Raw genomic sequence first — 27,630 nt, forward strand, 5'->3', positions numbered from 1 at the left:
CGCCTAGTATGGTCCCTTAGAGATAAAGCATTCCAACATGACTTGCTTATTGTTTTTTGTAACTCTTACTTTTCATGGGGAAGAAGCAGAGATTGTGGTTGTTCATGAAACAGTGACACCTGACAGGAAACAAAGATTTTCATCTCCAGAGTGGGGCCCTTGCCTTCCATGCAGTATGAATGATAAGGAGTTTTCTGTCATATCCATTATTCCCAATATACAAAATGAACAATAAATAGGTAAAGGGTGGCTGTGGGGAAAGTGAGGGGCTGTTCTCACACTGCATTGCAGATTATCAAATGCAGAATCTCAGTAAGAGGTGAAAATGAGGAGTTTCACCAGGCTCACATTAGACAACAGGTGGTAACAAGAGCCGGATCCTTAAAACTGCAAATTCGCAGCTTTTATGTGAGCTCAACCTTAGTGTTCTCTCCCATTCACTCTTTAGCAGGCTTCCAGCTCTTAATAAGCTAAGACATTTCCACTTCTAGTGAACCTTTTGTCTTCTGAGAAGTCCAACTCATGCAAAATTAACTGCTTATGAAATAAGCACTGGTATAGGTCACATATTAAATAGCAGGACATACTTTTCATGGGACTTTTAATTATAAAAAGTGATCACATTGCAGTATTAACATTTTGACCAGATACTTTTTAATATCTATCTCTTAATAGTCTTTTCCCTGGTAAATAAGAGATCAAACTAGATTTCCTTTAAGATAAAAAGTTTATTTTGCCTTTTACCTAGAAGCAAAACTGGTGAAAATTAAAGTATAAAAATAAATACAATTTACATTAATGGACATTCCACTTCAAAGTAAATATAAAAAAAATAATGTATATAAATAAAAATCCATTGAAAGCACAAAACAATGGCTGGCACTTTTATGAGAAAAGCTATGAACATTAAAAAAAATGTGTAAAACACACAACCTTTTATCTTTAAAAAAACTCAAGTTTCTCATCCTTCATCTAAAACTAGTCTTAACCTTCTCTGAAACATACTATTTATTTTAGCTAATTTGCATTAGTGTACAGAAAACTTTTAGTATCTTTCTTACTGGAAACCTACAATGATATGAGTAAGCTGACTCCCGAGTCTTCAGAGTGATAAGCACAATTTATCATATTAAGAAGATAATCTGATATACTTGCCTACAAATAAAAAAATTGGTAAAACATTTTTGACTGTCTTCTAATTTCATGGTTCACTCAGTCAATAAATGATACATCTCAATAAAGAAAATCAAGTTTACACAGAGCAGGTTATTACTTTCTACATATAGTTGGATGTAAAAGTTACATTTCAAATAGAACAGAAAATCAATGAAAACAATCTTTATCTCCATTCTTTAAAGAATATTAAGAATATATATAGACTCCATTTTCAAAATACCAGTATTTTTTCAAAATTCAGAAAGATTTAATGTACACAGTCCCAATTTTATGTGAGAAGCACAAAGCCCTTTTTGGAAATGTTATCATAAATCAACAGTCGCATTCTCTTTCATAAAATCATATTCCCTTCATGACGATTTTTGGTTTATATTTTAAATGAATATGTTAGTGATAAAAACTTTAAAAAGCAGTGCCTCTTAAATAATGCAAAATTCCAACTAGACATATTACTATCCCCTTTGGAAATCTGTATTATTATATAGCTCTTTATTCTCTCCTAAATCAAGCATGCTAGAAAAAGCAGACTATGAAGAGACTAAATAGAAAATAAAACTGCATGCCACAGTCTTTGTTACAGAAATGAGTGCAGTAATAATGCATGCCAATACATTCAGGAAGACTGTGCTATCCTCACCAAAGGTGCCACCCACCACAAAAAGATTTTACAGTTTAGTAGAAATGCTTCTAAGAGTACTGGGGTGACGTACATTAAACCTAACATTTCTGTAAGACGACTAGCTATTGAGAGACACGTGTGCTTATGACCCAAATAGTGACCCCAGGTGCTTCTGTGGTAAATGGTAGGTGGACCACAATCAGCAGGCAAATGTTTTATTCCACCTGGTAATCCTTTAAGTCTGAGAATATGAAGACTGAGAGATTAATGAGTTTTTACAAAACCAGGGGAAAACATTTTTCTGCAATAATATCCCCAGTATCTAATTTATCAGTTCAGCAATCAGTATCTAGAGATGAATGAAATTTGTATCTCACAACTTGTATTTTATCACACCTTTTCAATATTTTATAGAAATAAACCCAAATGCCCTTTTAAGTTTACAAAAAGGTTCTCAACAGACATATGCATACATAAAACAAACTTATGTTTGTACAAGTTAAGCACAGAATCAATTAAACTAATTTGTCTTCACCCAAACCTAATATTAAGAGAGGAAAATGGTATGGGAAGGAATGAGCCAGACTGACCATATTATCTACATAATGACTCAGCCCTTTGATGTCACTGTGTCTGTGTAAACAGAGTCCAGGGTTACACGAAAAGTTTTGGGCAGGGACAATAATATAGATGAAACCCTCCCCACTTTTATCCTAATGAATGTTGTCTTCTTAAATTGTCGCAACATTTGGCCGCTTTCTTTGGATTTTTCCTGCATATACTCCTAAAAATAGAGCAAAGCTATTATTATTTCTCAATGTTAGTTTTTCTATAATGATACCATTTAATGAGTGCTTATTATGTACCAGGCACTAAGTTAAGCAATACACATTATCATGTTTAATCCTTACAAAAAGTCCTGAGGTAGAAACTGTTAGTGTCTATTCATCCTAAGGATAATAAAACTGAGACACAGGAGAATAAGTCACCTGCTTAAGTAAGAGAGCTAGAAGTAGATTCTGAGAACTGAATTCAACCTGATTTGTTATAGTTCTTAACCATCTTGTGTTACGCCTCCTAAACTGCTTTAATTAGTGGTTTCTGAATTTCACTTCTAACACTTGAGTTAAGCACAAAACATAAAATGAACAAATATGTGTTAAAATATATGAAATCAGAAACTGCAATTTAGTTTGTAAAAACTATAAACATTAAGTGTTCTGCAACAAATTTTAACATCTGAGCATTCTATTTCAGTCTAACAGTATGTTATTCTATCATCATAACAAAAATGAGTTTCCTAAAATTGCTTAATAAATGATTTGTTCACATCAAAGCACAATTTCAAATTTGTTTGAAACATGATCCAGTCCATTAAAAATCTGAACAGGAAAAAATAACCTTGTCAAGAACAACTATGAATCCCTGTGTTGAAATTCATAGTTAGAATTTTAATCAGTCATATCCCAAATTCTCATTTTAATGTAAAAGGATAAAATTCTCTGGACTTTTAAAAATCATTTAAATATGCACTCATATATTGGATTGGCCAAAAAATTCATTTGGTTTATTTCCATAAGGTGGCCCTAGTAAATGTTTAGTTGTCTAACTTCATTCGAAACAATTATGCTAGACTGTATTTTGACAGCTGTCATATCAGTGTGTATTTTTTAAAAACTTATCAAAATTGGTGAATTTTTGTATAGCCACTTTAATATTGAAGATGGAAGAAAATATGTAACATTTTTGGCATATTTCAACAAAGGTAAAAATGCAACAGAAATGCAAAAAAAGATTTGTGTAGTGTATGAAGAAAGTGCTGTGACTGATCGAATGTGTCAAAAGTGGTTTGTGAAGTTTCATGTGGGATTTCTCACTGGACGATGCTCCACTGTTGGGTTGATCAGCTGAAGCTGACAGCGATCAAATCGAGACACTGAGAATAATCAACATTATACCACATGGGAGAGAGCTGACATACTAAAAATATCCATATAAATAAAGTTATTGGTAAAAATGAAAAATGTCTTTTATTTTATGGAAAAAACTAAGCAGACTTTTTGGGCAACCCAATATAAATAAATCTTTAGAAATATAGGAAAGAATTTCTGTATTTGTTTAGATAAATGTTAATTATACATGTTAACTCAAGGGTTAAGTTCATTTGTATTAACAATTATGTTGCAATGCAATTAAACCATAATAATTCTCCATTTTGAAATTCAATAACTGCATTGACTTCCTATTCAGCCTTTACACTGTTGAGCATTACTGAATAAAAACAGTAGTTGCTATTTTGCTTATAGGTTCATAAGTGACAAAAAGTGGAGATGAAATGCATGAGAAAAGAACATGGAGAGTAGTCACTGTGACAGATAATGAGGTGAAACAATACTAAGTTCTCAATGATCTGCCAACTAGCTAGGATTTATTGCAATGAATATCACTAACATGGGAAAAAAACGGAAAATTTCTTAAAATTCCATATAACTTCACAAGCAACAGATCTGGTGTTTAGTCTGAGTTCTTTCAAAAGGTTACCTTTTGAATCAGCCGATTCTGACTACCTGACATAAACTGGATCTTCACCTGCTTAATCCCTTTTTAAAAAAACCCACTTCGCCCTGGCTGGTATAGGTCAGTGGACTGAGCACGGGCCTGCGAACCAGAGGATCGCAGTTTGATTCCTAGTCAGGGCACATGCCTGGGCTGCAAGCCAGTTCCTGGCAGGGGACGCACAAGAGGCAACCATACATCCATATTTCTCTCCCTCTCTCCTTCCCTTCCCCTCTAAAGATAAATAAATAAAATCTTTAAAAAAACCCACTTCACTCACGATGACTTCCAAAAGATGACATTTGAATTATCATCTATACATACAACATTACGAATTCACTCTCTACATGCAAAAGGTCAGCAATAATTTCCAAGTTATGATCAATATCTTGTTCCTTCTTTGAACTTCTGTGAACAAGTGGTGATAAAAAAAATTCATATGCTGCTTGTTCCCTCCTTTTGGAGAAAATCAATAGTAAAAGCTCTAAAATATTGTAATTGTATATTAATGACATTAGAATTGCTTGAAAACTTAATCTGTTGTCTGGTGATTAATATCAATTTTTTTTAAATGCATAAAAAGCAGTATAGTTAAAAGCATTTTGAAAGTAATGTTAATGGATAAGGTAAATTTCTGGTGAGCTTATCAAAATGTCTCAACAAATATACTTAAAAAGTATGAAAACATTAGCTTAAGCATTTTGCATTGGCTCGACACTGAATTTGTCCTCTTGCCACCATACATAGAATTTAAAAATACAGTATTTAGTTTAGCCCTTAAAGAATCCTCAAATAATGAACACAGAGATTTAACTGAAGCTTCTTATTGAACACAAGATTAAGAAAAACAAAAACAAAAAGTCTTACCCCCTCCCAACTGGCATATTCACATGTGATCTTGTGGTCAGAGGGAGAAATTCTTCCTTTTTTGTGCAAATAAAATATTCCTGGGTAATAGCTACACTTACCCAAAACTGAACATGCACAGACTTAGGAATGAGATCACTGTTATGAATACATTTCACTCATTTATAAAAATGTCTCTAAACTAAGCATGTATAATTCTACGAATTTTTCAGATAAAAAAAAGGTTTTCTGTGGAATTGTTACAGACATTAAAATTGGAACCAGTTTTACTAACATCTCCTGACTGCCACAAAATACTAACACAAATGATCACTAGTAAAAATGCCTGTGAATATGCCAGAATTATGGTGGCAAGGACAGAACACATGAGGCCTGCATTATGGGGCAACTTGTGCACTTCTTTCTTTTGCATGGGCTTCGGGAACTCATTGCTACACACCTGAAACAGGCGCTCTGTTAGGCACTCTGCTCTGTGAAGACTTCTGTCTATTTTGCACAACCCCCTTCACTGATGTCTTAGGGGTTCTAATTGAATATAAAAAAATTAATAAGTCACTTGCATTAAGGTCTCGATGTTCAACATTCAAAGAAAGCAACCACACTGCATAACTATTCTTAGCACAAATAAGCTTAAAAAGAATTTAAGTCTCATGCATGCTCATTAAGGAAGCTAGACTTTGTTTCAGCAGGAGACTATAACATACTTTGTTGGAGAATCACTTTGGTGATACTGAACTCACTATATGGATGTTTACAATATTTAATGAGCAAAATGGTATGAAATGAAAAGTAAAAACATGGCAACACAGGATGATAATTAAAATATAATACACAACAGTATGCCAAAGGGTTATCTTTGACTTGACCACAAAACTTTACAAGATCTTTCTAACGCTATAAAAAAATCACACTTGAAAAAATAATTATCTTTTATATAAAGAACAGTAAACTATTTTCCCTCTCAAAGCTAATCTTGATTTGAATATTTTTAATACCCTTATGTGTTGCATTCTTACCCTTGTCTACTAAGTAGCCTATGAACAGGAGCATTCTGTCCTTGGTTTGGCTGTAGGACTCTGTTAATGAAATAAATAAAAAGTTAATTAAACGGGATAAATGCCTTTCCCCTACCATTTTCTTTCAATAAATAAATGATGATAACAATGTGGTGGAAGTCATCTATGCAATGACATGGCCAATATAATATAACAAAGCAAAGAAAACTGATTAAACCAAATTAATATAGTACTTATATTTTGCTCACCAAGAGCCCAAACCTTAGTTTTTGTCAGTAAAGATATCCAACATAAGTATTAATTCTTCTATGTTAAGATAATTTATTTATTTACTTTATAAAAGCCAACTCTTCCTTTCATACATCTGAGAGAAGAACCTTCACTCTTACAAGGGTAGAAAACAGGTCAGAAATAGTAAGCTTTCTAAGGCTTTTAAATAAATATCAAAGATGCCCTGGAACGTGCACTCCACTCAGGACACATGGACTCAAATTTCCACCAGAGAGGGCATGTTCTCAGAAAGCTCCAGGCCCGACATGTGACCAGGTGCATGACTAAGTATTAATAAGAGCTTTGACCCTGAGATCCTCCAACTCAGCAGGGAATGTTCTACTGAGGTGAAGTAGAGCAAAGCCAACAAAAAGGAAGCTTGAAATTTATAACATTTTCTTTTCTTCAAAAATAAAAAATAGCCTCTCATTGAGACTAAGTGGTTTTTCTCACCTTGTTTCAGGAGGGTTTTGTTTAACCAGGAATTTCTTATTTGGCATTCCCATTTCAGCAGCTCTAACACAATATAAAAATAAGGACACATAAGCAATGTGTTTAAAAAGGGGGAAAAACATGTTTACACAGTGTGGTGGAAACAAATCATCATTTAAAAATTGGGGTACCACGGGAATACCTCTACCAAACATATTAAAGACTACTTTCAAGAAAAAAAATTTTAATAAGATAATTATTAGGATTTTCCTTGCATTAAATTTTCCTCCCATGAAGTCTTTAGGGTATTAGAAAAAGAATATATTTAAAATATATAAAATTAACACTTCATATAAGAATGAACTACTTTTAAGATTTGATTGACTACCAATCACACAAGTTGCACTCTGACAAATTTAGTAGTTAATATATTTATCTAAAGATGAAATCAAATTTTGCCAGTTTAATAAAACTCTTTATATATGAAAAAAAGGATTTCTATCAGTTCAGCTGCAGAACAGTGAACTGTTCTTTACTTCCAGTATAAATATACAAACAGACCAACAGATGACTAAAGTCATAAAAATTGGTTCGATAATAATTAAATTAATGTGACATGACACGAGAAAACCTTACTTCATGTACTTCTTCCTATCAAGAGACTTCTGTGTTGCTGCAGAAAGAGCCACTCGTGGACTTTTCATTTTATCCTGTAAAATACAAAAGTAACGAAGCTCTAGCAGTACCAGTAATACCACTAAATTACAGTATAGGATGATCTCAATTGCATGGACAAGCATCTCTTACTAGCATTTTGAAGTTTAACTTAGTATTTATAACTGAAACACTCTAATTTTTAAAAAATAATTAAAATTACTTTTCCCTAATGAAATATAAAATCTGCTTGTTTTTCTTTTGCCAACATACTAAGATCATTGATTCAAACCACAAATCTCTAATACTATGATGTATTTCAAATTAACTTGAGAGTCTCTTTCTAACTCTGATTTCCAAAAAGGCAAAAGCCACAGGATAGTTTCAAGTAAATTCCCTTAGGCACAGATGATAGTTTATCAGGCATACAGGCAACCTTCAAAGCTTCAACTCCAAAATCTAATCATAAAACAATATGCAATTCTTTCACCAACCTCTTTTAAATCTGTCTGCATATTTAAATGTTGCTGGTAATCCTGGGAATTACCTGTGCTTAAGAATTGTGGGAAGGGTGCTCAAGTCAATAGAAAATAATATTTAGTATCACTCATTCCAAACCTAGAAGGAAATATATACAGTATATGTTTCTGCCTCTAGCTTCTGCTAGTATTTGGTCTTTGACCCAAGTTCCTGACAGTCAAGCTCCTAAAGTCCTTGTAATCTGATTCATAAGGGTGGTAGAAACATCTTTTTTCCTAATATCTGGTCTTTAACCTCAGATCCTAACAGAGATCTCCTAAACCCATTGGAATTTTCATCTTTTGTCCTAGTAAGATGACTCTGGTGGACTCCTACAAGGGGGTTGGTCATCAGAAAGACCAAGCATGATTAAAAGTTTGGAACTTTCAGACTCACACTCTATTCTCTGGAAACAGGGGAGGAGCTAGAGATGGAGTTAATAACTGATCGTGTCCACACGAGGAAGACTAAAAAAAATCCCTAAAGTTCAGAGAGCTTCCAGACCAGCAAACACATACATGTGCTGGACGGATGATCTCAACTCTGTGGGAACAGAGCTCTCAGGATCCTTTGGGACCTCACCCTATGTGTCTCTTCATCTGTATCATTTATTATATCCTTTATTATATAATAAACCAGTAAGTGCGTAAGTTAAGTGTTCCCCTGAGTTCTGTGAGCCACTCTAGAAAATCAGTCACCTGAAGGAGAGGGTGATAAGAACTCCAATTTATAGCCATCGGTCTGAAGTTCAAGTGATATCCTAGGAATTCTGAATGGAGTCTGAACTGGGGGCAGTCTTAACTGCCTTCTTGACTTGTAGTACCTAGTAACTCCAGGTAGATATTATCAGAACTGAATTGAATGGTGGGACACTCTGCATGTCAAAGGGTTGGCTGGTGTGGGGGAAAACCTGCACATGTGGTGTCGGAACTATTTTATGACAGTATAAGAAACAGAGTTTTTCTCTTTCATTCATTCATTCATTCATTCCAAAATCAGGTAACATACCATTTGCCTGAGCATTTTCTCTTTGCGAGCTTCTCGGTCATGACGTAGGATAGACATTCTTTCAGCTGCATCCATTACAAAGAATATATCATGAATACCATACAGGGCAGCTCGCAACTAGTTTCAAAAGAAGAAAATATTGTACACATTTAAAAAGATGAAGTTAGGATTCAGTAATATTACATACACTTTTATTTAGAGAAAAAGATGAAAGGTTTACATGAAACATATTTTCAGTGGTTAAGTGCAAGTAGAGAAATAAAGCATTTCCATTTCCCCAGGCCCTCAGGACCTGTACATGTACCTGAGCCAGCACTCTTTCCTGAAGAGAAGCATCCTGTGCTGAAACAATTCCTCTCTTCAATGGTGCTTCAGACTGAAAACTTTTCATGAACTCCATAGTGTCCTGGAAGATGAAATGCTCCTCTGAAACCATTTTTCTGGAAAGATTCACGATCACTGCAGTTCCTTTTGTTCTTTTTCTCAGTCAATCCAAAATTACTAAGAACACAAACCTATTCCTTATCCTAAGTCAAAACGGCATTCACTTTAAAGTGGGGTGAAAATACACAAACTACCCTGGCCAAGCAGCTCAGTTGGTTAGAGTGTCATCCTGATATACTAAGGCTGCAGGTTCAATTCCCAGTCAGGGCATATACAAGAATCAACCAGTGAATGCATAAATAAGTTTAACAACAACAACAAAAAAAATCAATGTTTATCTCTCTCTCTCCTTCCCCACCTTCCTCCTTCTCTCTAAAATCAATAAATTTAAAAAAGAGATTTAAAAAATACACAAACTATTTTTAGAAATTATCTGAATGATATTAATAATCAGATTTCTAAATTGCCTGTATTATAGTCCCTAAAAAAGTTTGATCTGCCAAGTTCTTAACTAATTTGTCAACTTGGCTATTGCAAGACTGACAGAAACTGACACTGAAGTGAAACACAAATTTACAACCATCTTCTTACTTTTACAGTTTGTCGAAGTTGCTTCAACTTATCTGTCTGCATGAGCCTACGAGTAAGAAATCCTTTTGCCACAGCAGTTATTCTATTAAATTTTGCTTGTACTTCTGGACTGATAACCTAGAAGAAATAAGAGAGAAAATATTTTAATAATCTGAGCATTACTCTCAAGATTGATTTTCTTCATCTACTACAATGAACTAAATTCTTCTATATGTGTATGCTTTGTGTTAGTTTCAACTCTAATAAAAGCTTAACTAGTGGATGCATGCTGAAAATATCACTGCTCATTTGTATAACCTAAGGTAATGTAGCTCTTTAAAAAACATAGAAAGATAAACAGATAAATAGTAGATGAGCATACATGTATCATTAAGTTTGCCCACCTGAGACCATTTAGTTGTGGCCCTTCCAAAAGGCCTTGCTATGGAAAGTTTGGTCAAGCCGCTAGCTGATGATCCCCAGAGGTAGAATGGTGCTTCATTTACAGAACCAAAGCTATGTTGTAGGGCAGAATTTGTGAAACCTAGAGGAATATATAGTATTATCCTTGATGTCAAATAATCAGAATATGTAAAACACCCACATAAACATGACACTCATTAGGAACACCACCACCACCAAAAAAGGACAACTGCCTCTGAAAGTGATCCACTTAAAGTATTTATGGACTTTAAGCTTATGTACCAGATGGACCTTTTCAACACAAACAGCATCTCAGGATAATTAAAGATGCGAAGATCAACTCTTACCAGGACAGGAATTAGGTGCAGTAATTCAAGATCACTCTGGAGATAGCAAACTGTATTTTCACTTGAAGCGTATCACCTGCTGCATGAATGAACAAAGACTGGACTCTGAGTCAAATTTCCTGCTATTTTCCTTGCTAGGGTGGATTTCCTCACAAACACCTGCTCACTGGTCTTTGATCTGCTGCTACCACTTAATTTTTCACTAGTTACTAAGCAGCTGGCAAACAGCAGTAGGTTGGACGTGGAATATAATACTCGAGAAAAAAAAGCTACAATCTTAAAGTGTGCCAAATAAAATATCTTGCTATATTTTTTCAAATGGAAAAGGATTTTTAAACATTTACCAGAATTATTGGAATCTGAAGTATGGAGGGAGTCCACTTGAGACAGCATTGTTTCTAACACACCAGAGTCACTTATTTTTCTCCATTCTAAGTCCACTGCATTGTTAACATCCAACTCAGAGGCTTCCGTTGTAATCACTTTCTTCTCTTTGAACATTTTCTCCTGTTCTTCTATTTCCTATAAATTAAGAGTTTATTATAACATGGTAGATATTTTGTTAAATTACATCCCAAATGATATTATTTTAGACTTAGCTAAAAGTATGTATAATTATCAGCAAATGGTTATCTGCTTTGTTTTCCTCCCTCAAATAAAATTGACAATTTACTTGATTTTAAAATGTGACATATTAACATTTATAATCTTAAAACAAGTATCCTCCTCGTACCATACACTCTCACAGGATGCTTATTTCAGCATATATTTACAAAATACCTTAAAAATATTAAGTTCTGAATCAAGGATTCAATAAAGTACCCTTCTGATAAATTCTACATTATTTTTAGATAAGACTCTAAACATTAAACCTCACATTCTGGTAATAAAAATATTATCTACATATCAAAATCAATGACCCCCTTAAATTAAGATATTCTGGGAGAAAATTACAAGTACCCTATCCATGACTAAAATTATAGATAGCCCCAACTAAATTCCACTTACCAGCCCCATATTTCTGTTTCAATTCCTTACCTTTTGCAATCTTTCCTGTTCCCTCTCCTGCTCAGCGATGAGTAGTGATAACTGCTGTGCGTGCTGTTCTTCTAGTCTCCTCCGCATTTCTTCAAAAGCTAACATCTTGCTTTTTAATATCTCCTCACCTTCTGAAAAGAAACACATTCCCTCAGATTTAGAAAATTTACAAATCTAGTACCTGATGTTTTATATCACTTCTTTAAATTATGCTTCTGACCAGAGTATTCCTGGATCTGACATAACACAGTTAAGACACAGCCAGGTCCTCTGTTTGAACCACATTTTCTTTTGAGACCCTTATTTCATGCTATCAAATAAAGGCCTGAATCTCACCCCCCCCCTTACCTGCTCATTCAACAGGTCCCCAGAGAGGGGCTCCCTCCCTTGAGAAAGAGCTCTCCCCTAGAAGGCTCCTAATTGATATTGGAGTCCTAATTGATATTAGAGAATATTGGATGGATCTGGAAGATGAAATGAAACCAGGAAGAAGAGGTATTTCTTTAAATCCTGAGCAAGGAAGCCAGGCAAAGGAACAAATTTCTGATACTGATGATACAGTAGAAAACTAAAATCAAGGACTTCTGGCCAAGATGGAGGCGTAGATGGAAACACTGTACCTCCTCGCACGACCAATTTTAAGGACAACAAAGATTTAGAAACAAAAACACAACCAGAACAGACAGAAAATCGAACTGTGCCAAAGCCCAATGACAATGAACCATTTATCCACACTGGTAAGAGGGGCGGAGTCAGTGGCTGGCCAAGAGGGGTCAGCAGGAAAAAGCGGTGGGTTGGCAGACCGGGCCCAGGGAAGAAACAAGCAGACCCAGTGAGGCGCCTGGCTGAGACCCAAGGAGGTTGGCTGACCACAGACACACATTTGCACACAGATAAACCCAGCAAAAAATGGGCGGTGAGACAGACTGCGCGATCCAGGGCCCCAGAGCCAGGAAATAAAGCCTAAAAGCACCGACTGAAAAAACTTGTGGGGGCTGAGGTGCCGGGAGAGACTCCCAGCCTCACAGGAGAGTTTGTTGGAGAGGGTCCAGGACCATAGGGTCCTAGAACGTGCACAAGCCCACCCACCTAGAAACCAGCACCAGAAAGGCCCAGTTTGCTTGTTGGAAGCAGCAAAGGGGACCAAAATCTGAGAGAGAGCGGAACAAATGCCATTGCTCTCTCTCTCTGACCCTGCCACCAGTCACACCCCAGCAACTGGGTTGACCCATCCCGGTGAACACCTAAGCCTTCGCCCCTCATATGTAACAGATGCAACCTGACCAAAAAATTATGGCTCAAACAGAAGAACAAATCAAAGCCCCAGAGCCAATACTTTTAAGCAACCAAGAGATAGCCAACCTATCAGATGCACAGTTCAAAACATTGGTGATCAGGATGCTCATAGAAATGGTTGACTTTGGTAGCAAATTAGATGAGAAAAAATGAAGGCTACTCCAAGTGAAATGAAGCAAAACGCACAGGGAACCAATAGTGATGGAAAGGAAACTGGGACTCAAATCAATGGAGTGGACCAGAAGGAAGAAAGAAACATCCAATCAGAAAAGAATGAAGTAACAAGAATTCAAAAAAATGAGGAGAGACTTAGGAACCTCCAGGACATCTTTAAACGGTCCAACATCCAAATTATAAGGGTACCAGAAGGGGAAGAGGAAGAGCAAAAAGTGGAAAACTTATTTGAACAAATAATACAGGGGAACTTCCCCAAGCTGGCAAAGGCAATAGACTTCCAGGAAATCCAGCAAGCACAGAGAGTCCCAAAGAAGGTGGACCCAAGGAGGAACATACCAAGGCACATCATAATTACATTAGCCAAGATTAAAATGAACGAGAGAATCCTAGAAGCAGCAAGAGATAAGGGGACAGTCACCTACAAAGGAGTGCCCATCAGACTGTCAGCTGATTTCTCAAAAGAGACCTTACAGGCAAGAAGGGTCTGGAAAGAACTATTCCAAGTCATGAAAGGCAAGGACCTACATCTAAGATTGCTCTATCCAGCAAAACTTTCATCTAGAATGGAAGGGCAGATAAAGTGCTTCTCAGATAAGATCAAATTCAAGGAGTTCATCATCAATCACCAAGCCCTTATTATATGAAATGTTAAAGGGATTTATCTAAAAAAAAGAAGATAAAAAAGATGAACAGTGAAAGGACAGCAAACTCACAGTTATTAACAACCACAGCTAAAACAAAAGCAAACTAAGCAGACACTTAAAACAGGAGCAGAGCCACAAAAGTGAAGTTCACATGGAGGGTTAGCAACAGGGGAGTGGGAGGAGGAGAAGGTACAGAGAATAAGTAGCATAGATGGTGGGTAGAAAATAGACAGGGGGAGGGCAAGAGTAGTGTGGGAAATGTAGAAGCTAAAGAACTTATGACACATGGACACGAACTAAAGGGGGATAATGTGGGGGGGAGGGATGTGCAGGGTGGAGGGGAATGAAGGGGGGGAAATGGGATAAGTGTAATGGCATAATCAATAAAATATATATTTTTTAAATGAGATATCACCTCAAAAAAAAACCACTAAAATCAGAACCATATTGAACTTGTACTAATCTAGTTGTTTCAATCTGTCTTTTTACATTGGCTTTTGTTTTTTAAATATTTTCCAAGCTATTGTATAATTATATTGTAGAACAATTTATAAAACTTTTTAAATGTGCATTATTAAAAACGTTCTGAGTTAAGCTGATTGTCGACTAATATTCAGGACTGCTTTAGGCCCACCATCATCAAGATTTGCGTGGGAGATGCAAAGGCAAATGCCTATCCTGTGATAGCACTTTCAGCTTCAAGTATGTCACATTTAAAGGAATGTGAAAAAAAGGTCCTGCTGAACATGTGCTAGTGGGTAGACAAGTGAGCTTTTTTTCCATGCTCCTCCTTTCTGCCTCTCCCTTCTCAAAGTACTCCATATGAAAGGTTGTATTTTTGACAAAGCTTTTAAATAAAAGAATTGTAATAATAATGATGATGATGATGACGGGGGTGTTCTGTTCTCATTAGTGCTTCCCAGTGCTGCAAGAAAAGGGGCTCCCTTGCTAGAGTGGGGCACTGCCTCCCTTGCTTACTTTGCAAGCAACCTGGCTGGCTTCACTGCCAGAATTGCCACCTGTTGTCTCTGTGTACATATGGGATTCACTGAGACAGCCTCTAGCCATGGTACATTGTTTACAAGTATAATCCAGGTTAGCTTCCCAGGTTAGGAAGTGTTGTTTTTACTAGCAGTGTTACACAGTTGCACAAGTTTTAAATGGTCTGCTCCAACCCTATTTTTCCTACAAACTCTATTCAATTTTTAGGATGTAATTTTATAGAATATGAAGTTTTTCTCCAGGAAGACTAATATCACATTAAAGCTGAAATGTCTATGTCTAAGAACTTCATTTGCTTGATTTATATGTCTCCCATATTAGCAATGAAGAATCTGTGAACCATGACAACAAAGTAAGGAGCAACGAAGAAGACATGGTTTAACAATTGTTAATACCACACTAGATGCAACAGAAATTTGAAATAATTTATCAATAAAGATAGTATTCCTGAAATACTACTCACAGAGACTTATTTGTGATATTTTTCTCTAGTAATTTGATATTAAAGTGTTTACTGAAGGGCCAATTACAGAAAGATCTCATCACAAATGAGAGGACTGATGAAAATATTAGAAGCCACTATCCAAAAGGAAGACATCATAGCAATACACTGGACTAAAGCTATGAGTGATATTTCATGCAAGAACTTTCTCCTCCAGCTACTAACAATATTTTCTGTAATACCAAGTGGATTGTGAAAGATTTGTAGTTTAAATTTTAAAATCCTGTAAGAAAAGCCTATCAAATGGCAATAAGCTGTAACTAATTATATGCTCTCTGGTAAGATAAATGAAGTTAAGTACACTAATGTACAAATAAAGATGATTACCAATATTATTATTTTGAAAGATGCCAATTAAAAATATTAAATAAAGGTGCCATCTACTTGACAGGTATCAAACCCTTCTAAGTTTCTTACCTTTGGAAATACTTTCCAACATTTTATTCTTATTGATGTAGACAGATCCCTTAGGATATCTTTTTTCTGGCAAATGTTCCCTTTCCTGGTCAGTGATTCCAGCTGTTATGACAGATGAGCAGTTTTCTTTTTGTAAACTATCCATATCTAAATCAAGCCTCCGTTTAACTTTCTCAAAACTGTTATCCAAAAACTGTTCATTTCCATAGGACAAAGAAGGGGTGTCCATCTGCTGTCTGGTATTCTGGTTTTGCATCAGTAAAGGAGATGGGTTTTTTACATCATAAGACTTATTCAGCTCCATTTGTGAACTGCAACTTTTCTCTAACACACTGGCTGACTTGAGTCCACTCATGGTTCCGACATTTTGTGTACACGGGCGGGTGGCATATGGCTCACTCAAACTTGGCATGGCAGTACATGTACTGTCCATTTTGTGTGGTCCTTTCCCATCAGATGTTAACTGACCTTCCACAACAGCAAGTCCATGAATAACTTTACTTCCTAACTGATTGCCTGAAGATTGACACACCTGATTTGAATTACCTAAAACCATTTCCTGTATGGCTTCAGATGTGTTTTTGTTGACGTAAACCTTGCTTAAACAAACTCCTGTTAAATTAGTTGGTAAATTTGGCACAGTTTCAGGTACGTTTGTTTGTTCACTAGTATCTTGAACAATTAAGTCTACTGCCTGTTCTTTTCCTTTAGGACTTAATTCACAGGCATTTACTGGGTTGTTTATAAGTATATGACATGCTGATGATGGCCTAGAATGCCTTCGATGCATTTTAGGACTCAGGCTTGGCTCTGGGCTAGGTAATTTGGCATATGAACCAGTAAGACTTTTGATAACATTATTTTCAGTAACAAAAGTGGGAATGACTTTAAAATCAGAATCAGGATCCGAAACAGTGGGACGGCCAGTTCCCACAAGTGTGTCCACTTTATAAAAGCTACCTAAAACTGATGTATTCATTCTGCTTGCTTGAGTGGAAGCACCTTGAAGAAGAACATTTGATTTATTAAGGCTTGGTTTATCAGGGATCACTGACCCACAGTGTTTGCCCATCAATGGGGCCTTCTCTTTTACAAAATCAGTCACTTTAACAGCATCATTTTCTTTGTCTGAATGACTCTCATTAACGCTTCCCTTTGTACTTCTTCGCAAACTACGTCTAAATTGTTCTCTTTCTATATATTCCTTTGACTTTTTCATCAGGTTCTGAAGACTCATTATGTAGGGATCTGGAGTAACTTCTTCCAAAAGTGATGAATTCTGCTCTTCTTCATCTGTTGGGAAGAGACCATCAGAGATAAGAGTCTCTTGTGGGGTTGCTGAGAAGGTCTTTGGAGAAGCTTCGTTTTCCACATGGCTAATATTTGAACTACCACATTGCTTTAAGGAATTAAATTCTTCTGAATCCCTAGCTAAATCTATCCCATTAGATTTAAATTGGTCCTCGTTATTCGATGGCAAAATTCCAGTTGTCTTTTCAAATGTTGCTAAAGTAGAGTGTTCAGTCGGGCTTGGCAAGTTACTTGCAAAGGTAGCAGGTACATTCAAGTTTCCAACTTCCGAATTAGAGTAAACTGTTTCAGCCTCCCACTGATCAAAATCACTGGCATTAGGTGCTTTTCTAACCTGAAAAAGTTCATTTAAAAATTAATATTTTCTCGCTGCCCAAAAAACCCTTTGATTTCATTGTTTTCTAAAACAAAACTGAAATTGAAGATTCAGAGTTCTAATATTTGAAAACACAATAAAAAACTCAGATTACCATTTTCTATGGTATCCTATATCACATGGAGTTCAAATTACTAAAGATAACATCTATTAGTCACCCCAATATATTTATTAAGAGTTTTTTAAAAAGGAAATTACCTATTCTGATAACAAATATGAACGTATGTGCATGTGTAGATACACACACCGACAGCCATATATCCATGCATAATTTAATCTTGAAATAGAAACATTTTCTTTAACTTTCTTCTGGTTATGTTGTTAATGTCACCAACTATTCCACCTACAAGAGCTATCACTTGGGGATAACAACATATAAGATAAATAGCAAGTTATTATTAATATTTCTTACATAAGTGGTTCCCTCCTTAACAAAGACTAACTTGCCCTGGATATTGGTTAAGAGAAAAACTTCAGTTATAAGACTTCTGCCTCCCACATACTCCAAATATTAGCTAAAATCCTTCGATATGATGAGATAATTTTATAGTAAATGATGGCTGTCATATAACTTAAATTACTTAAAAATAAGAAAAATTTCCACTTAAAACCCAATTCATTAAAGCAAATTTCAATTTGATTAACTGATGGCCATTTAAAACAGGAACCTGTTAGCAATTATGGCTCAGTTGGTTGGAGCGTCATCCCATACACTGAAAGGCTGTGGGTTTGATTCCCAGTCACGGCACATCCCTACATTGTGGGTTTGGTCCCCTTAGGGAGCTTACAAGAGGCAACCAAGTGATGTTTCTGTTACATCGATGTTTCTTTCTGTCTCTTTGTATCTTCTTTCCTTCTTCCTTACTTCTTTGTCTCTTTAAAAGCAGTGAAAAAAAAAATGTCCTCCAGTGAGGATAAAAAAAGAAAAAGGAGAAAACTGGAATCTGTTCATGGGTTTTACAACAAGCAAAATAAATTTAAAAATTTTTTGATAAATTAAGATGAGAACAATTGTATACACAAAAGATCAAAAAGAAAAAATAAAATGACATTTTGTATCTAAATAATTCGACTGTGCAAAAAAATTAAAAGTGAACTAGATGGTTTCTAAAGATTATACGAGTACTCCTGGATGGTGTGGCTCTGGATTGAGCACTAGCCTTTGAACTGAATAGGTCACAGGTTTGATTCCTAATCACGGCACATGCCTGGGTTACAGGCCAGGTCCCCAGTTAGGGGTATGCAAGAGGCAACCAATTGATGTATGTCTCACACACTGATGTTTCTGTCCTTCTCTTTGTCCTTCCTTTCCCCTCTCTCTAAAAGTTAATAAATAAATATTACACAAGCATGTATTAAACTATCAGAAATCATTGTCAAATTATTATGTGATACAGACTCCAGAATCCTGATTATTGAAAAGTTTTCAGGTTGTTTTGCATGTGTTTTTTCCTAGACCATATGGCACTCCTGTTTTACCTTACAAATCCCAAGACATGTAACGGTTTCCAGGTACTGTCCAATAAACAGCACAACAAGGTATACTCAGTTACAACCTTGGGACCAAAATAAAACAAAAGAAATATATATTCATGAAATTCATGAATATCTTCATAGGTTTAATACTTTTTATATACCACTAACATGAGCCTTTGGTTATAGATTTAAAGTTTTAAAAAAATCTATAATAGAATCATAGGTTTCACAGATGAAACAGACTTAGAAATCTAGTTTTAATATATAAAAGTTCTCTACCTTCATAATTAATTAATTACAGTTCAATGCTGTATATGTGCTATCAAACAGAGAAAGTTTTCAGACTCAACAACAATCTCTTTAGTAATATATTTAATATGTTTCCTCAATGGACCAAGAATAACACACCATTTTTGTTTCAATATTAAAACAATCTAGTAATTCAAATACCATCCTTATTGAGCTACATATTTTTTAAACTTAATATGAGAAGTAATTATAATCTGCAAATTAAAATGTACTAGCCACAGAGAAATTAAGGTAGCTGCTAATGGGAAATATTCCAAGATTCATTGTACGTGCCTCATCTAGTATGAATTACACAAACCACAAACCTCAAACCCCTAAGGATATGAAAAAAACAAAAAGATGTAACCAGCAAAACAGTGCTATATATGGCAGAAGTTATTTGTTCAATTGAATTCATTTGTTTTTCTTTTTAGTATGCAATGAGATCCAGACCTTAAAACAAACTGCTCATACAAATTTAAATTAAGCTAAATAAAAATAATTACAAAAGGTATGGACCTCTTGTTTAAAATGGTTTTAATTTGGATGTAAGATGCATCTAGGCAATTCTATTTATCTAATCTAAGTTGCATTTGTGTATCCAAGAGCAGAATTTTCACCAAAAAAATTGGGGGGCAGTTATTTACTTTAGCAGAGAAGGAGAATAAGGTCATTGAGTCAATAGTCTTGATTAGTTCAGAGGTAAACTATAATGGCCAATTCTATAATTCTGTCACTCAGAATTCAATGTTTTTAGAGTCATAAGACCCAGACAAGAAGCAATTATATTCTGTGTATGGCTCCATTGTCTAACTACCCTCTGATTCAAGTACTGGGCATCACTAACAATCAAGTGAATTTTCCTTGGAGTAACTGAAATGGAATATCACAAATTATAATGCTTCTCAAACAAAACAGCAAAGTATATCTGTAATTCATTATTAAGGGTGAATATATTTCTGAAATTATAACTGAAAAGAGTTTAAATTACAAACCTGAACATTTTCAAGAATCTCCTGGACACGAGTCAGTAATGCTTTCTTCCTATTAACCTGCCTTCTTGCTTCTACATCTAGTGCTTTTTGTTTTTCATATTGCATTTCCTTTCTTTTCTCAACGTTAAGCTGTAAAACATCACAAATAAGGATTTTTCAGAAACATAAAAAAGCATAAAATCAGTTTTGAATCATAGAGATCTGAAGTGGCTAGGGGTAATAACTGGGATGGGACATGCAAGATCTTTCACTAGTGATGAAAATGTTTTGTGTGAGTGTGAGTTATACAACCATATCCACATATGAAAATTCATGGAACTTCAGTGCTTAAGATCTTTGTGTTTTACTGTATGTAAATTATTCTCAATTTTAAAAAGTTAAAAGAAAAAAACCTTATTAAATGCTCTAAAATGAGGTATAAAATCAGACCTTTTGGCCAATGCTGAGCTTTTCACTCGCCAATGTCTCACTTACCTAGGTCAGTTAGATCCTTCCATTTATAACCTTCTAATAAAAGTACAATTTACCTCTTTGCTACCTCAAGAAAATGTCCAAAGAGAAACTTATGACATTTCATTTGCCTACAAAATTAAAACACATATTTGGTTCTACTTTATTATATAACTACCACTAAAAATATGATGTACCCAAAAAACTGAAGCCTTCCAGGCATTTCATCTTTTTACAGTGGATTTAAATTTTAATTATTAAGTGCTGAGAAGTTTTGTCACTGTGTTAAGGAGTCAGACTTATTTTAGAGTTACACATATGAAAATGTCATAAAAAATTATTCCAAAATTACCAAAACTCATCCATGAGATATAACATGAAAACATGGATAAATGTCCATAAACATCAGATATTGCTCATACATAAGTAACTGATGGAGTCATAGATCCTAAACTATAAGATGCAGACATTTCGGTCCACATTAGATTAATCAAGCAAATATGTCACCAAGTAGCCGATAAAAATGCTGTTTTAAATTTTTCTCTTATTTGCCTTATTTTCTCTTATTTGTACCAAAGAATAATTCCTTATCCACAGTTTACTTGCTAATAAAAAAGAAAATAATAATAAAGAAGATATATGCCTTTAAAGAGTCACCTGGTAGTAACCACTATAAAAGCAAGTATTCAAACTAAACATCAAAATAGAGGAACAATACATTGTGTAACTTCTGATTTAATTTACTGCAAAGTACCTGGCATCATCTCCCAACAATTCTTGCCCAAAATGTTTAACATGACTAATAAAACTCAGAATTAATTTCCAGTTTATAGGAACTATAGGAACTAGAGGACAAGTTAAACATCACCATGAGGGAAACAATTAGACAAATCCAAAATGTAAGACATTCTACAAAATAACTTTAAAAATTCACTATCATATTTTTTTAATTTAAATTATTTTATTGTTGTTCAATTACAGTTGTCTATATTTTCTCTCCACCCCTCCATAAGACAAATTTTTTTAAGAGGTAGAGGAACTATTCTGGATCAAAAGATATTGACTGGATCCAGATTAGGAAAAAATAGTTATAATAGACATTTTTAGCACAAACTGAGAAATATGATAATGGACAGAATATTAGATGCTATTAAAATTATTCTTATCTTACATATGAATGGTACTGAGTTTTTATATAAGAGAATATACTTATTTTTAGAATATATGTATATTCTAAAATACAGGGTGGGGCAAAAATAGGTTTACTGTTGTATGTGAAAGAGTTTATTCTTGTATTACTATTTATTAACCATCATATTATTTTTCATATGAACAACTACACACCTACTTTTGCCCCACTTTGTATTTAGGGGAGAAGTATCATGTATCTGCAATGTTCAAATGGCTTAGCAATAAAGCAAAAAGAATAGGTAAATATACATACACATACACATATAGAAAATCACAAATGTGATAAAACAAACAAGGCAAAAATGTTAAAAACTGTTGAATCTAACTAGTAGATATATGGGTAATCACTGTACCATCCTTTCAACTTTCCCTGTATGTCTGAAAATTTCATTTCAAAAAGTTGGCTGAAAATACTGATCTTTTAACTCCTGTTATACAAAAAAAATTTAAACTCACTTTCTTTCAATGGTATTAATTTCCTGATTTGAAATAAAATCATACACATTTAAAAAATATTTGATCAGTACTAAAAGGTTTATGATGAAAAATGTCTTCCCTCTCATCCTACAATTCCTTACCCCTCCCAAGAGAAAGAATACAATATCCTTATTTAAAATCCAAATTGTTAAAAAAAAATTAAAATAAATTAAAAATCCAAATACATTAGTTTGGATAGTTCTCAAAACAGCCCTGCATAGCAGGCATTATTTTTATCCTCATTTAACAAATAAAGGAAATGGACCTGCAAGTTCACACAGCAGGTAAGTGGCAGAGCATGACTGGAGCCCAGACCAGAAGGCCCAGAGCTGGGTTTTTAACCACTACTTACACTGCCTCCACAGGTATGCTGTGTGCAGTGATTCACGGCAGCTCATGCAGATCCTTCCATACCCACACATTCAGGTCTACTGTACTGATTTTAATGGCATGTAAGAGAGTCTATAAAGCAGACTACAGTTAAACTAATCCACTACTGAGGGACTATTTTGAACAATGGTATTATAACCTCATGACTATTTCTTTGGCACTTAGATGAGAATATAATTGTAAGATATTCCCCAAGATGGAATTGCTGAGTTTAAGGTTATGTATACTTTTAAATTCTGATAAACACTACTAAATGGCTCACCAAAAAATAAAGTCAACTGATTTTCTCTGCAAAAGTGCTTTTCCCTATATGCTAAGGAACACTAACTAGGTCCTATCAGATCTTTGCCAAGCTAATAGATAAAAAAAAAAAAGGTTAACTTATTTTTATTTCTTTAATTACAAATAAGTTAGGCATCTTTTTGATGTTTAAAAGTCTTTTATTTTTCTTGTGAACAGCCTTAGTGTTTCACTACAGAAAAAAAGGTTACTTAAAATCAAAGAACATTTACCAGTGGAGAAAGCACTGCCACTCCATGGAAGCGAATAAGTGAAATGCTTTCAAACTGGACAGGTAGAAAGCTCTCTGTGGATAGTGATGCTTTTTGGATTCTGGCAAGACTTTTCTCACAGAACTTCTCATATTCCTCCATCTTCCCACAACCACACTACAAAAGAAAAAAATGTCATTTTCAATGTGCTCATAAAAATAGTTCTTAATTATTCAGCAAACTTTATAGTACACTGAAATATTCTTAGAATTCACAAATTCTAGAACTGGACTTCTCAATTTTTTTTCACTGATCGGGAGCTAATTCTTGAGTATAAAGCAGCTTGCTTCATATAGTAAATATTTTTTAATGTGTATGCAAACAAATCTTTAGAAAAGTACTGAGACCTTACCAGTGAAATCTACTTAAAAGGACACAAAATTCTATACCACCTTACTAACTTTAGGTTATAAAATAGAATATATTTTCTTTAGCAGGATTTAGCTACACAGCAAAAGGAAAACTAAATTACACAAAGAAGGCCTCCCCCCACCAAAAAAGAATACAGAAGGGCTTTTGTAGCCAAAAAGAAAATAAGAAAAAGAAGACAGAAGTGCTATTTAATCAAAGAAGATACCCACTTTTAAAAATTATTTTTCTATCATGGAGTTCAAAGACTACTACTTGCATATCTTAAAAATAAATTATGACTCCATCATCACTAGCCAAATCAGTTGGCAGAAGAAAACAGAAAATCTATTGACTCTCATAATAATTCTATTTTATTATTAAAAATTGAAACCATTGCCAAACTACTTAAAATAATCAGCCCAGGAGCTTCACCATTTCTGAAAACTGTGATGGTGGCTATGGAAATAGAAGGGTAACTGTAAAGGATTAGCCACCATATTTACTCATCTTGCAAGGGTTAAATATTTCACTGCCTGTTTCTACAGCATTATGGCCAACACTATTTCCTTTAAATAAGGACAGATAGATTAATTATGGATTTTCAAATAAATATATATAATAAAAATAAATGAGAGACATCAGATTCATAACCAACAAGAGAATGAACTGTGAGAACAGAAAAACCAATACAATAATGTTCCTTTAAGTGTTCATTTGAAAACAACTCATTAATGAAAAAAGAAAGAGAGTAGGTAAATTCAATTTGTGATTTAAGATATGCAAAGATGAAATAAAATAGAATATGATTGTGCCCTAAACCTCAAGTTACTTAAAAATTCAGTATACTCAAGTGTTGGGACCAACTACAGAGCAATTAGAAATGAAGAAAAAGCATATTGAAATTATTATTATTTAAAAATAAACTATGTTGCTACTTTTGACCAACTGGTAGTCTTAATTAACTTCTTTCTACAACCCCATCAATTCTAATTATTTCTATATTTGACCTACTCTAAGTGAGAGTTTAGTTTCAAAGAAATGGTTCTCTAGAGTGTAAATGAGATTATTTTCCAAGCATATTCATAAAACAAAAGTAAAAAATAAAACACCTTACTGCGTGATAACCATAGTAAGACCTCAATTTTTAGTCTAGATTTCAACCCATATTATGATGTCTTAACCAAAATATGCAGAAGATGTAAGGGGAATTAAAATGACCACATTTCTACTAAAATACTTCAAAATATTTTTTAACACAAGCCATACATCCAGCATTACAGAGAATGTAAATAGATTACTCATATAATTAATGTAATATATTTCCTATAAATACACACGCAAAGCATGAAATTCTATTTTAAAGGTATGGGAAATTGAAGGAAATATTGCTAAAATAGCTTTATGGCAATAGTTTTATTTTTCTTTCTACAACATCATATAGATTCCTCATTGTTTCAGAAAGTCAAATTCACATCCCTTAAACAGTACATGTATGTCATATATATTGCAGGTGTACAGTAACTTATTACTACAGTATAACTTATGGTATATGGTAATACATTAAACATCCCAATATAAGTGCTAATATGATTACAGAAATCACCAAATGATCCCAGAAGAACATCACTGGAGCCTTCTTATCCTTCAGTCTTAGCTTGTTTGTCTCTGCCTTTGAAAGGCTGTCCCTTTAAATTAACCCTGTGTCAGTCACTACCACATTACATTGCTGCTTCCCAATTTTCATAGCACTTACCACTATCTGAAATTATCTTGTTTATTTCCTTTGTTTTTGTCTGTCTTCCTCCACCAAAACGTAAGCTCCATAAGCACAGGTACTTTCTGAGTCTTGCTCACCACTGAATCCCCATTACATAGAACAGCGTCAGCACACAGTAGCACTTGATAAAAAGTATCGAATAAATAAATTAGGGCAATTAGCTCAAAACGATAATGTGCACTAAACCAGGAAAAAGCTAGCACGGAAGAATGGAACTCAGAGAATGGCAGATTCATGACCCTATCCTCCAAGAAACTGGCACCTCTAAACTTCGAAGGCAACCATTAAAAAAGTGAGCATCTGTATCCTATATAATTAGCCACTTCCTTTCTCACAACACAATTACCTCTGTGAGCAGGGTTTTAAGGGAGCCCTGACTACAAGGCCACTCCAGCCACAAATCTACTCCCCTATACTTTGCTATCAGGCATTACTGGCCCACTTGAACTAATAATTTGTCAGTTGCATCAAGTTTAGACGTGCCTCGTCTTCCCTACTTCCAATCCATGACCCTTCTCCAAATAAGCCTTTTTGCAAACCCCCAGACTCCTCACCAGTGCTCTACTAGAAATGTCACTGAAGGGAATGGTAAAAGTAACCCAGAACAGATCTTGCTTTGTTTTCAGGCGCCACTTGGCCGTTTACCCATCAGTCCTCCCAAAGACGTAGACTACTTATGGAGGCAATCCACGAGGAAGGTTTCTTAGTCAGGCATATACTAGCTGTAAATTCTTGGCAATTCCCTAACCATCTCTATGCCTCAGTTTCCTCATCTGCAAAATAGGGATAATCTCATCTATCTCAAAGAGCTGTGAGGATTCGATAAGCTAATACATGTATGGCAACTAATACACTGCAAGATATGCAGAAAGCATCAGTAAACGGGGACTGCTTTTATTATGCAGATGATGACGATGAGGATGGTTTTATCACTACTTTATGAACTCCTGGAGGGCAGTGACAGTGCTTGGTTCCTAGTAAGATTCAAACGTAACTTAAAAACGTGGAGAGGAGGACCACGGCTTCCTCATTTCACTGCTTCCAGACCCTTCCCCATGAAATTAATCTCCAGCACCTGCCATTTGCCTAAACCAGGAGTAGGGGGAACTGGGATTAAAAATCGACAGAAGCAAAGAGTGGGAACTCTCTCGTAGCATCAGGAGCAATCCAGAGAATTCGCTTAATTAGCCTCACGCTTATGCCCCAGAGTCGCAAAGGAAGAGTAAACAGCGCCCCGAGAGCGTCCGGTTGCGGTAACCCGCGTTCAGAAATGGCCAGTGCACACCTTGGAGACGCCTCCCTCACCAGCACCATAGGAGCAGGAAAAAGGCCCGAACAGTTTTATCAGAAGGAGGCGGTTCTCCGGTTCTGGCCAGAGGTTATTTATCCAGAGCCCCCACTCTCACCCCAGCGACTCACGTCTACCACCCCGGGCACCTCCGACGAGGCTCCATCCCGAGAGCCCACCAGGCAGTGTCAGCATCCGAGCATCACCTCCGCGCCCCAGGCCGCCGGCGCCCGGGAACCAGCCTCCCCACGCTAGCGCCTTTCCAGGGCTCTAGGCCCCGGAGCCCGGCCCCGGCTCTCCGGTTCCGTACGAAGCCCGCCTTCAGCTCCTCAGAGCGCCAATTCCACTTCCCCGGGTGGCCTCGCAACAGGGACCCACAATGTGTATGTGTCCCTGTTTTGGCACATACACACCTGATCTCCCACGGCACCGTCACCTTTCGTGCGCTCACCACGAACCTTGTCAGGAAGCAAACGGCTCAACTGGTACTGACCGAGAGCAGCTCAGTCCTCCACCGCCTTCTCCGTCTCCTCCCGGCCATATTACCGGTCTCGGGCGGCAACGCGGGCTCCTGGCAACGGCCGCCGCCGCCGGGACTCCACCTCTCTGGGCAGGCACTTCCGGTGGTTGCTTCCCGGGCCGCCGAAACGGTTCGGCCACCCGAAAACTACCATCCCAGAGGTGCGTTAGCGTGCTGGCCCAGTGATGGAGGGCGTAGTACTTACGAGAAGCGCGGTTCACGATGGGAAATGTAGTCCCCACGGCAAGCAACCCCTTTACCATTATAATTAG

General features: G+C 35.8%; 1 protein-coding gene across 9 annotated transcripts; it reads right to left on the reverse strand.

Moving 5' to 3' along the window:
- Positions 1-708: 708 nt before the first annotated feature.
- CCP110 (centriolar coiled-coil protein 110) lies at positions 709-27,514 on the reverse strand. Of its 9 annotated transcripts, none has more exons than XM_037153116.2 (16): positions 27,297-27,514; positions 25,527-25,671; positions 23,384-23,539; positions 20,364-20,492; positions 15,918-17,562; positions 11,880-12,010; positions 11,186-11,363; positions 10,476-10,615; positions 10,093-10,209; positions 9,422-9,523; positions 9,118-9,234; positions 7,573-7,646; positions 6,958-7,020; positions 6,235-6,294; positions 5,658-5,743; positions 709-2,579 (listed from the first exon to the last, which is right to left on the reverse strand). In XM_037153116.2, exons 3-16 carry the CDS (start codon positions 23,522-23,524, stop codon positions 2,527-2,529), a joined length of 3,036 nt encoding a protein of 1,011 aa, XP_037009011.2. In that variant the 5' UTR covers positions 23,525-23,539; positions 25,527-25,671; positions 27,297-27,514; the 3' UTR covers positions 709-2,526. The 9 variants fall into 9 exon arrangements, with proteins under 9 accessions (XP_037009011.2, XP_037009009.2, XP_037009008.2 ...); XM_037153114.2 differs by having other exon boundaries at positions 27,252-27,514; XM_037153113.2 differs by lacking the exon at positions 25,527-25,671 and having other exon boundaries at positions 11,880-12,007; positions 27,332-27,514.
- Between the last annotated feature and the right edge of the window lie 116 nt (positions 27,515-27,630).

This window comes from Artibeus jamaicensis, unplaced genomic scaffold (assembly GCF_021234435.1).
Source record: "Artibeus jamaicensis isolate MK-2021 breed Jamaican fruit bat unplaced genomic scaffold, CSHL_Jam_final contig_729, whole genome shotgun sequence".
Classification (NCBI taxonomy): domain Eukaryota; kingdom Metazoa; phylum Chordata; class Mammalia; order Chiroptera; family Phyllostomidae; genus Artibeus; species Artibeus jamaicensis.